Below are 12,848 nucleotides of genomic sequence, written 5' to 3'. Positions count from 1 at the left end.
GTTTGAAAGGTTTTCGTGTTCATTAGGTAGATTAGAAAATTTTAGAAAAGAAAGAAAAAACATGAAATAGAATATGTCTTATTGACCTAATTGAACATCTTCAAATGCCACTGAGGATTTGCTGGTGTTTTTTAACACCTGTGTAATAATGTTGCCCTTTAAACGTAACTGGTTAAATTTTCAAAGCTGTGTTCTGGGATTTTGCCATTTGATGTCCATTAATATCAATTGGAGTATTTGGCCAAATCCCTGTGTACCACTTTGAAATTTTATCCCTTAGTGTAAATGATAGTCTTCTAACAGTGCAGTTAGAAATAAATTATTTATCTGCTTAGCTCAAATTTCCTTTACTCTCTAGGGTCAACTAAATGAGAAAAAAAAAAAAAAAGAATCCCAGTGTTTATCATTTCAAAGTAACATGCATGTAAAAGCCATCAGCTTAATATGTCCTGAACATATCAGGTATAAGGAGCACATAGATATATCTCTACCTAAAATATTTATTTAAGTTACAGATTTCATTTATAATGCTTTCATTTAAGTTTTATTCTTACTTTTATATCTTTTTTAGTACAGCTAAAGATTTGTATATATAAATATGTATGTGAGTGTCAGTGTGGGTATGTATTCTTGCTATGCATTCTCCTGTCTACTATGTTACCTCCTCTATGGTTAAACCAGACAGACTGAGAAATCACTGATAAACATTTTGAGGTAGAAATAGGATCTTGGTGTTCAGTTTCTAATTTCCCTCATTTTTCCTGCCTTATAATTTCAGTGTCCGTTATGGAACTCTGAAGTGTCAACATGGAACACTCTTGACTGAGAGACATTAATATCTAGTGGAAGCTTTTTAAGGTGTGGGAGCAATAAGAACAGACATTTCCATACACATTTTTGGTGTTAATGCAAAAGCATCAGTTACAGATAAATTCAATATCATCTGAAATGCCTATGAACAAGATAAAAAAATGCACTAATTTTAAGGAAAATTCTTTGCGCTTCCTCAAAGAGAATGCTCCCATAAATACATATTGAAAATGCCAGTGGAGATGCTTGTGGTGGTGGAGGTGATGATAAAGTACCCACCACATGAGGTGATTTTACCAGTTGCTTGTTTGTGGGGTTTTTTTTGTGTGTGTATGGAACCCTGGTTTGAGTTAATGTCAAATTCTTGCACAGATAGAGCTATTTTTAGTTCAGAAAATACCTTTATAGAACATTGACTTATGAGTCCACACCAGAAATATCAAATTACATCCCAATATGCTGAAAGCATTAATTTACTTCAGAGTGTGTTAACCCTTGAGAGTTGAAAGCAGCTTTAGTGCAGTTAATCATTTTAAAAATGTCCCCCAAGTGTTCTGTCCATCCATGATGCTTTCATTTTGATCAGGGAATAATATATTGGTAATGTCTGGCTAAGTATAAAAAATTAAGCACATACTCTTTAATTAATAAATTCTAGCAATTGTCCATACCTTGGTTGAAACTTTCTAATGTCTGAAAAATTATATTAGGCTCACTAAATTTCATCAAATTATGAGTAATACATGTAAAAAGCAATATGGAATCTGTAAGTTCATCAGCACCTTGAGTGTTTTCACAGTATCTCTATTCACACCAGCTGCTTTATACATAACAGAGCTGTATGTCTATTTATGCACTGTATGCGATTGTTTTTCTTTTTCAAAATCTGCTGTTCCTTGTTCTTTTTAAAACAGATGCTTGAACATTCCATATAATCTTTTACACATTACTGTATATCAAATTGTATTATGCATGTAATTTATGCAGGAGTTCTACAGTTGCTATATCCACTTGCATAACACGTTTGCTTGCAATAATAGCATCAAAAATTTTAAAGTAAATACACATCCATCAAAATAGCATACTATAAAACATGGCAATGTATATGTATTACATATATATATATCTTAAATACAGATAAAGAAATTTGACTTTTGTTTAGGACAGTACCATCATTACATAATAATAATTATAAGGCAGTATTTTCAACTAGTCAATATGCTAACCATTGATTATTCTCATTTTCTGTAGGCACAGCCATCAGACCTATTGCTTTGAGAGCTGTGACCTCCATTGCTCGTGCTTTGCCTGGATTTCCCATTTTGGCCACTGGTGGAATTGACTCGGCTGAAAGTGGTCTTCAGTTTCTCCACAGTGGAGCCTCAGTCCTTCAGGTAGTACTTGTGTTTGTCTGCCCCTTCAAAGAGCTCCATCGAACACATCCACTGTAAATTATGTGATAACAAATATATGTGTATAAGGTCTCCTGAGAAAGAGACAGTGTGTGATTAAAATGGCAGCACTCATTAAGTTACTGTTGTGAGTAGAGAACAAACCTGAGATTTATTCCCTGACCTATTAAGGACTTATGAACACTCTATCTTTGAAAAATATTTTTTTTTCTCTCTGTTGCCAAAATAAATGAAACCAGGTACCAAAATGCACACTGTAGAACTTGGAAAAAAACAAATATTTGAAGAAGTCTGGGTAAAAGTAAAATTTTGATTGAAAAATAAAATGAGGGGCACCTGGGTGGCTCAGTCGGTTAGGAGTCCAACTTTGGCTCAGGTCATGATCTCACAGTTCATGGGTTTGAACCCTGCATCAGGCTTCATACTGACAGCTCAGAGCCTGGAGCCTCCTTCATTCTGTGCCTCCCTCTCTCTCTGTTCCTCCCCTGCTTGCACTCTCTCTCTCTCTCTCTCTCTCTCTCTCTCTCTCTCAAAAATAAATAAAATGTTGGGGAAAAAAATAAAGAAAAAGAATTGAAGTCAAGGGTAAGACCAATACACGAAATCTACCAAATTTGACTCTGAATTTCCTGGCAGCTAAAGCAAGGAAATTATTAGTTTCACAAAACTTTCCAAATATAAATATAAATTGATCAGCTTCTTGTGATATAGAGCTGTGAGAAATTATTCTATTATTGTCATAATGCAATACTATGAGATGTAGTACATTATAATCTTAATAGCACTCCTACATATAATTTATTACTTATTACTTATACACTTGCTTGTTATAATGTTGCTGAGCAAAGACTCAATACAGTGCCTCAGTGCATTATAGCATAATATCTGGCCCTGAGGCCAGATATGCAGGTTTAGATGGTCTCACTTGACCCAGGGATAAAATTTTTCATATGATTACTAGACTGTGACCTCTCAGATCATACTCCATTAATATGGATTCTTACTACCTAGCATTGAATGAAATTAGAAAGCATAGAGTTTAGCTTCACTTATATTCTCTGGTAAGAAAGTGGAGAACAAATATCTCATATTGCTAATTTGACAATCAGAGTTAACATCCTCTTACAAAATACAATCTAAGGTAGAAATAATATATATCAGAATGCTAATAGAAGATATAAAGAAGAACCAAATTTCAAGACTGAAAATTATAATAACTAGAATTTAAAACAGTTAATGGGCTCAACAGCAGAATGGAGACAACAGAAGAAAGAACCAGTGACATGGAAGACAGAGCAATAGAAATTAACCTCTCTGGAAAACACAGAGAAAAAAGACTGAAAAAAACAAATGAACAGCACTTCGTGGAACTGTGAGACTATAGCAAAAGATCTAACATTCAGAGAAGAGATCACAGAAGGAGGAGATGACAAAGAAATAATGTTTGAAAACTTCCCAATTTTTTAAAAGGGCAAAATCCTGTAGATTCAAGAAGGCGAATGAACCTCAAATATGATAGATCTAAAGAAATCCATACCAAAACCCATTATAGTCAAACTTCTGAAAACTAGACCTTGGAAAAAAAGGACCTTGGAAACAATAAAAAAAAATTTCACCTAGAGGGAGAAAACAATTTTAATCAAAATAGACTTCTCATCATAAAGCATGAACTCCAGGAGGTGGAACAATATTTTTCAGTTGTTGAAGGAAAAGAACTACCAACCTAAAATCCTATATCCTTCAGGAACAAAGGATAAATCAACACATCTTGGCTGAGGAAAAACTAAGAGAATTTTTTGACAGGAGACCATAACTAAAAGAATGGCTAAAGGAAATTCCTTAAAAAGAAAGGAAATATTAAAGTATCTTGGGACATCAGGAAGGAAGGAAGAGGGAAGGATAAGAAGGAAGGAAGGAAGGGAGGAAGAAAGGAAGGAAGGAAAGATATAGGAAGAAGGAACACCATCTTCAAGAAAAATATGAGGATAATGTATGTCTAGGATTGAATATCACCTGAATTTACTTTCATGAACATGGAGAAATGTATGGACTGGAGGATGCAAGTGGGTTATGAGAGGGTCCCAGAAAAGATGCTTGCTTATTTCCAAACATGTAGTCTTAGGCAAGTCACACATGAGAGTGAAGATTGTTGACATTCTTCCATGTGCTGGTTCTAGCTGCTGCTACATACAGTATTTCCACACCTACCCAAGAGTGAAATTGTTTTATTGTGCTTCACTTTATTGCACTTTAAATACTACATTTTTTACAAATTGAAGATTTGTGGCAATCCTGAATCTGACAAGTCCACTGGCATCATTTTTTTTAAACAGCATTTGCTCACTTTGTGTCTTTGTATCACATTTTGGCAATTCTCACAATATTTCATGCTTTAAAATTGTTATTATATCTGTTTTGATGATATATGATCAGTGATTATGACTCACTAAAAGCTTAGATGATGGTTGGCATTTTTAGAAATAAAGTATTTTTTAATCAAAGGATGTACATTTTTAGACATAATGCTATTGCACACTTAATAGACTATAGTGTTGTATAAACACAAGTTTTATATGCACTGAGAAACCAAAACAATTTCATTTCACTTACTTTAGTGCATTATTTGCTTTATTGTGATGAGCTGGAACTGAACCCACAATATCTTTGAGGTGTGCCTGTACTTTGACACCAATTGAAGCTTGAAGGATGAAAGTAATGTAGCCAAAGTCACATGACTAGTGCTAGGGACAGACATCAGGTTTTACAACTGTAAAGCCAATGCTCTTCCAACTGCTCACATTGCCGACCCCCTCCTAGAACCTCTAAGATGCGAGTATCAGTAATAGGCAGGTCTTCCCCACCTACTCAAGGCTCACATATTCAGGCTACAGCTTATTCCTTAGAGTACAGATGCTAAGAAGAGAAGAAATGTGAAAACATAGAAAAATTAATCAACAAATGTGCCGAGTAGAGGTGTACTTAGTGTGTGGACCATAGTATGTCAGCATATGTAGAATACTATATGTCCTCACAAAACTGTATGGTGAAATAATCATTCAAATTGTGGTTTCTGCTTAGGCTCCTCTTGGATCAAGAAGCAGAGAATCACTCAAAGTACCTTAAGAAAATGGAGCCTATTATAGTCTATGCATCAGTGGAGCCTAGGACTAGAACTGTAAGAAGCAATGGGTCAGTTCTCAGGAGAGATCTTCTCCATCTCTCTTCTATGGTCCATGTGATTTCTCCCTCAGAGGAATCTATAGTTCCCACTCTGTCTCCAGGGCTTACTCCTTGTTTCTGCCTCCCCTGGACTTCTACCTGCCACATGACACTTGGGCCCACTCTACATGGTAGTTTTTCAGCTCCAACTTCTACATGAAATGCCTCACTAGCTTAATACCTCTTGGCTCAGATTTCAAAAGAGGAAATTCATTTTGCTCAATTAATCTTCTTGCACCAGGCCTCGTCCTAAAACATTGGTCACCCAATGTGTTGACTGCTTGGTATACAGCAGAAACATACTCAGTATTTGTTGAGTGAATTTGTTAAATAAATGTGTTGGAGTTGTGATTTTTTTTAACCAGCTTGTGAAGAGGTGATGAGGTGTTAACATGGTGTACAAAGTGGTTGCCAAAGGACTTCCCTTTCAGCTCTGTCTGGGAACTGCAGGGAGACTTTCCAGCTATGTAAACTGTTAGTTCCCAAATGACTTTGTTAAAAATGCAAAGTTCTACACATAGGCTTTAACTAGTAGAAGATTATAGATTATGCACCAATTCTACCATTAGCTTTAGTTTTATTTAGCCAGAACACATTTTTAAACCAATTTTACCTAAAGTATGAACTAAAATCAGTATTAAGAGATACTTAATACTGTTATTAGATATACTTAATACGGTTGTGAGAGGGAAAACCCTTGAGTTTAGAATTTTGACTTGACATTTGAAGGGGGTGGAGAATGTGCAATATTTCTGTGTCTCTTTCATTGTAACTGAATTTCACCCTGTTCAGCTCCCTAATCCTGGGTTAATCTAACCTTTAATTTTCTATACTTCTGGGCTGCTGAATATTATTAGAAAAGTTCAAGTAACTCTGCCAACTAGATTTACTTCAAATTCATAGTGTTTAATGTCAGCTGGGCCGTGGGTGCTAGTCAGCATCTGTTTTTGCCTTTAAAAAAAAAAAACAAAAAAACATCAAATTCTCTCCAGCAGTTAGTTCATGTCTTTTACATGTACCTCAAGGCCCTAAACCCTCCATCAACACCCTGTATTTCTCTGATGCCATTTGTTCACTGGCTCTTTTTACCTAACTCTGTCCCTTTCTCTGATTCTATAACAGTTCTCTTGAAGAGCTCATCCCCTTATATATCTTTAGATGGCATACTGTCAAATCTACCTTTCCAGTTTTTTCTACTCAGAAGTGAAGTACATACTGACAAAATGCATTTTTTACATGATGTCATCAAAGAAATGCATTTAAGTATCAGAGTGGTGGTGCTGATACACTGGGGTATAGAAAGAGAAGGAATGGGTACAAATAGTGACACAAATAAATATTTTGATTCTGATCTTGATACATATACATAGACTGTGTAGGTATATGGTAGGTGAGTTCACTACTGGAATAAGGATTTAGTAATTTCAAATTCAGATTTAAATGAATTCAACAGCTCTGACCTTCTATGTGACTTTAGAAAAAGTACTGACATTTCAAACTGGAAAGCCAAAATTGTTTCATAAGTTGGATAAGTGTGATAAAACATGCATCCCTTATTAATCATTATGCATCACAGAGAATCATTCATACATTTGTTCATTCAATAAATATTTATTAAGAACCTACTACATACCTGGCACTGTTATAGGGATTTGAAATTATTCTGTGAATATAACAGGCAACAGTTCATTACCTCCAGGGCTTACAGTTTAGTGAGGGGAGACACATAACATGTAATAAATATGAAAGATGAGTATATTATCTTGTATGTAAGATCACAAGTGCTATGAAAAAAAAGAGACCTCACTGAAAAGGTAAATTTCAGGGAAATGTTATCAAAGGAAAATACTTAATGTTGGAGCATCACTTGCTTAAATTTTTATTTGAGGGTTAACTGAAATATAAAAATTACAAAATATTGTAGATCACTTTGCAGTTCATAAACAGAAATGCCTTTTAGAGTTTCAGGTTGCATTTTAATGGGTAATTTTTGAAGTCTTCTTACCATTTCTAGGAATGTATCATTTCTCAGTGGCACTGTTTATTTCTATTATCTTATTCTGCAACTTGCTTTGACAAGGATGTTAACTTCTCAGTGGTGAAGCATCCAATAATTCTACCTTCAGAATGCTTCAGTGAATGTTGAATATAAAAACTAAGGAATTAGCTAGAGAGTAATTTGGGTTCCAGATCATTTCCCTAGTACATCTTTGGAGTGAAAATGACTATTACAAAAGAACCAAATACAAGACTGTGGCCAAGAAATAAGGTTCAAAACCAATTATGTGTTTGTGTTCTTGGGTATCTGCTCTTATAACTTTGTCAGCTAAATGGATTTCTAATTTATTTGTATAAACTCCAGTGTGTTCGAAATATGATTTTTCTTCTTACTTGATAGGTTTTCTTTAATTAGAATATGCAAATTAGGGCTCTAAAAAGGACAGGTGAAAATTATTGGTCAATTTCAGATACTAAAATTTGTAAGTACTTCCTTGTTAAATTATATTCTCAAACTCTTCATAAACTCTTGAGGTCTTAAAATCTTCTGTGGGGTTACTCTGAAGAATAGAAGTTTGCTTCTGTCTGCCAATTAGTTATTCATGAAGAGGATAGTAAATAAATAACTTGAATAATTCCCCTTTAACATAGTTTGAAGAGAGGACTTCAATAAATTAAAACTGGGGTTTTGTTGTTGTTGTTATGCTTTTACTTTTAGTTTTTTACTCCCAGACCTAGCCTTCCTGCTGAGTCCTATATCCCTTTCCTCTGATTTAGTACTAGTTTACAGTTTCTTATAATAAAAAACTATTTAGAGATTTCTGTTGCAGCTAAAATCCAGTCTAAGTCAGTTGCTTTTAGTGATAAGTTTCATTACAAAATGTTCACTCTTCTCTATTGTATATAGATAGGGAATATAAGTACTATACTACCTTTTTTTCACTGAATGACTCTGGGTTTCTATAATTTAATTTAATGATATTGCCCATTACAATTTAATCTATTAAGGACTTTGACTCAGGACATCGGAAATTATAGGAAGCCATCAGTTCATTCATGTACAATTATGACCTGTGCCTTCATTGAGATTGTATGGGTGGATTTTTTTTTTTTATCCCATTTCTTTTGTTAGGGTTTGTCACTGAAGTTAATAGAAAATCCTGAAATACAACAGAACGAGGGAGCAGAGTGGGCATTTGCTGTGAAGAATCATGGTCATGTGATGGACACTCACTAAACTTAGATAACCAAATCAATTTTTAACAATAATCAAAGCTGTTCTAATGGAGCTAGTTCAAGCTAAATGTAATATTTTAATGTAATCAGGAGATGTATTATTTTATTAAAACCAGTGAAAAAGAAGTAATTGAAGCAGACGATGACACTGTTTCCACCTGAGTGCAGATGCTTTACCGACATTTTCTCTTGGTGATAGCACGCAGGAAGATGTCAGTGCTTCAGCTCTATTGATGGGGGTCTTGAGAGGATAAAAATTTTGCATACTATATTCTCAATTTTTATTGGGTAGGTGGGAAGTAGTTATTCAATGGTTTCTTAGGTTTTTTCCCATCTTCATTCACTTTAAAGTAAGCCTATGATATAGGAATGAAGAATAGTCAATACCATTCAGTTATTTTAAATGGCATCTGAACTGTTTCACATAGCTAGTTAAAATAGACATATTTTTCTTTCCACTATGCAGTTTCTTGTTTCCTAGCTTTAATGAGTGCTTCATTTACAATTTTAAGAACAATTTGCAAGTGGGTATTGAAAAAAATAGAAATCCTATATTCTTAGAATGATATATGAGAAAAAAATATGCTCTTAGTATCCATTCAATGAAATTACAATTACCGTGTCAATTATTACATTATTTTAAATTAGTTTAATGGATGGTTACTTTTAACAGAAGAGGTTTTAATTTTTGAAAAGCATCGTGATTCCAGTGCAACAGTGTTGTTTATAAGCAAATAGAGGAAATTAAATGGAAACCTGTTAGGCCTTCAAATGATTACACACTCTCCACTTGGTAGGAAGATTAACATCTAAATTCAAAGGAAATTAATTGAAATTAAGTCTAATCTTTTTGAAAGACAGTTTTACCATAAGTATCACATAGTGACTGTTTTATGTGAAAAAATAACCATGAGTTAGCAAAGATGTTTGTAGATACAGCCATATGAAATATCTGATCTTGCATCAACTTTGGCCAAAGTTTTTTTTTTTCCCTGACTCTTACCAGATCCTTTATTTTGTCTGCTTCTTTTCGCATTGTATGCAGAGATATGGTTAACTACTAGTTAAACTTCTTTGTCAAAAAATCTTCATATTCCTGACCAAAGTTTTAAATTACTATTTATCCTCTTATTATTCAGTTTAAAAAAAAAACCCAGTTGCTTAGATATTTTCATGTCACATATTGTTTTCCAAATATTGTGTTTTCTTTGTTGCTTTTCTCTCAAGCTTTTGAATTTATCAGTATCATTTGAAATGAGTTGTGATTGGGCATAACTGATTTTTTAATAACCATCCCATAATTTGTCCATCCAAATGACTGTTAGAAATAGTCACTTTGGGAGGTAATGTATTTTGAATACTATCAATAACTACTCTTCAGGGGCGCCTGGGTGGCGTAGTCGGTTAAGCGTCCAACTTCAGCCAGGTCACGATCTCACGGTCCGTGAGTTCGAGCCCCGCATCAGGCTCTGGGCTGATGGCTCAGAGCCTGGAGCCTCTTTCCGATTCTGTGTCTCCCTCTCTCTCTACCCCTCCCCCGTTCATGCTCTGTCTCTCTCTGTCCCAAAAATAAATAAACGTTGAAAAAAAATTAAAAAAAATAACTACTCTTCATACTTTGAGGGTGGATTTTGATGTTATTTATGTTTAATGGAAAAGTATTGAAGAGTGACCGTCTTTATGTTTTCACAGGCTGACACCACACCCCTTCTCTCTTCTCAATTCAAGAACAAATAAATGCCCAGTTGGCCCTGTCTACATTGTACTTTCATGGCATTTTGCTCCCTTTTTAATTAATGTTTTTATCCTCTAAGATTTCAACTCCCTCCTCTTCTAAGGATACTGACAGCCTCCTTCATCCTTGGTTAGTTGCCTTGCAGATAATTTTTTGATTATTCCCAAGGACAGTGGTCCCCTTTATCAACACAAGAACATCACTTCTAGCGGAAACATATCTCTAAGTGCATGTTTTGTTAACAGTAGAATGTCGACATCAACTTTCTACACAAAAAAGATACTATTAAATATTAACCCAAAAGTCAGACTAACAAAAGTCTCTTTCCAGAACCATTTAGTACTATCATGTACATAATATATTTGAATTTTTCCCCCCAAGGGTTCAGATTAGAATAGATTGTTTGTGCCATTCTAAGTTTTTTTTTTTTTCTCACAAGAAAAGAATGAAAACATAGACCAAAAGGACATTTCACAGTTGATTCCTCATAAATGCCTACCTCCCTAAGAGTTTCTAATAATGACATTCAGTTTTGTACCCCACTATTTTGCTTTGCATGTGCTGTCCCAATTCTTTATCACTTTTCTTAGTTACAGTTTTGAAATGACACTGAATTATTAGCTTATGATAATAATGATGTTCCTGGGTTATGGCCTATCTTCTTTTTAAATGACTTCTGTCTTCTTATGCTTACTGTCCTTATTCTGATGGATAAAAAAACAGGTTTCGATATTTTTACACGCTATTTTAAGACCGGATCCTTTGATTTTTTTTAAATACATTTTTATGTTTAGGGGCAGCGGTTTCTTTTTGCAATTATAACAAACCAAACCTTAGAAACTTTATCCTCCTGACACCTACACACATGTGTACAAGCCTCATGTAAGTCTTGTAGTAAAGTCTCACTTTTGGCCATCACCCCCACAATATATTCACAGCAGACTAGACTCCCTGGAGTTACTTTCTTCTCAAAAGATCCAGTCATCATTTTAGTGGTGGTGCATTCTGAATTTACTGAAGTGTGTTTTTCTTTTCTTTTTTTCTGTTGAGATACTCGTGATTTTCTTCCTAGCCCATATTTAATGGAGCAGATTTTGGTCTGATTTCTAATCATCTTCAAAGATTAGACAATGTTGGGGCGCTTGGGTAGCGCAGTCGGTTAAGCATCCGACTTCAGCCAGGTCACGATCTTGCGGTCCGTGAGTTCGAGCCCTGCGTCAGGCTCTGGGCTGATGGCTCAGAGCCTGGAGCCTGTTTCTGATTCTGTGTCTCCCTCTCTCTCTGCCCCTCCCCCGTTCATGCTCTGTCTCTCTCTGTCCCAAAAATAAATAAACGTTGAAAAAAAAAAAAAGATTAGACAATGTTAAGATTCATTTGCTTGCTTTCTGATCTTGATATAGGATGTGTCTAAGGCTGAGAGAGAGTAGAAAAGAGGAGAAGGAAAGAAGACCCTTGCAGACAGTAGCTGCACCACGGAACACATAGGGCTCTGAATCAAAACTGGAACTGAGCTCTGAGACCTGCTTTAGAAAGGCTAGTGGTATCTCTTCTTCCCAAGGTAAAATTGAAGCTCAGTAGTTCTGCCTTATGCCTCCATATCATTGCCTAATACACGGGTTTGGTTTTTATCTTGCAAACGGATGTTTTCAACATCATGTTCTTAATGCATTTATTTAATAAACCCTATTATTGGTTGCTAGCGTGTTTTTGAAAACTTCAGTTCATTCTGTCCTTGAAGATCCTTAATAGTATTGTGTGCCATTGTTAGATATCCAGAGGTGGTTGTATTGCCATGTATAGTGTGGTAGTTAAGAGAGGGAGCTCTGAGGTTCTACCGCCTTTGCTCAACCACGAGTTTCACCATTTAATGGCTGAATAAATTTGAGCTTATTTAACTTCTGTACACTTTGGTGTATTCACCTATAAAATGGAAGTTTATAGGACCTATCTCATTGGGTCATTGTAAGGAAGAAGTGACATTTAATATGTTGAAGGGAATACCACAAATCAGAGTCCCAGTCCCTGGAGTGGCTCTTTCTTGCTCCAGCCACACTGGTTCAGCTACTCTTCTTACCACCCAGCAAAGCCTGGCACATCAGGGAGACTTCAGCACCCCGGTCCAGCTCTAAGATTAATGAATATCAACTTTGATTGTATCTGTCTCTAATTTAAAACTCCTAGAAAAAAGAATAACTGGATTATGTAATTCCAGTAGTGCAATTGACATTTATTAAGGGCTTTTTTGGAACAGATGATAACGATTTACTGAGAAATAAAGAACAGGCAAACAATTTGAGTGCACATTTATTTTTGCAGTATTAATTGTGAGTATTGATGCAAATAATGATTATGAAAAAATGTAGTGAAATATTAAAATTCTTACAGGCCTAAAAACATTTTAGGAAGACCTTTAGTGGAAATCTCAACTATGTCTCCCA

General features: G+C 35.1%; 1 protein-coding gene across 1 annotated transcript in view; it reads left to right on the top strand.

Annotated features, from left to right (window-relative positions):
- DPYD (dihydropyrimidine dehydrogenase) overlaps positions 1-12,848 on the top strand; it is an 852,446-nt gene that overhangs the window by 692,996 nt on the left and 146,602 nt on the right. Inside the window, exon 19 of the mRNA XM_045478381.1 lies at positions 2,062-2,204. Coding sequence (XP_045334337.1) covers positions 2,062-2,204 — 143 coding nt within the window. The remainder of the gene's footprint in view (positions 1-2,061; positions 2,205-12,848) is intronic.

Source organism: Leopardus geoffroyi, chromosome C1, assembly GCF_018350155.1.
Source record: "Leopardus geoffroyi isolate Oge1 chromosome C1, O.geoffroyi_Oge1_pat1.0, whole genome shotgun sequence".
Lineage (NCBI taxonomy): Eukaryota > Metazoa > Chordata > Mammalia > Carnivora > Felidae > Leopardus > Leopardus geoffroyi.
The sequence above is the reverse complement of the archived record's forward strand: the minus strand, read 5'-3'. Positions and strand labels throughout refer to the sequence as shown.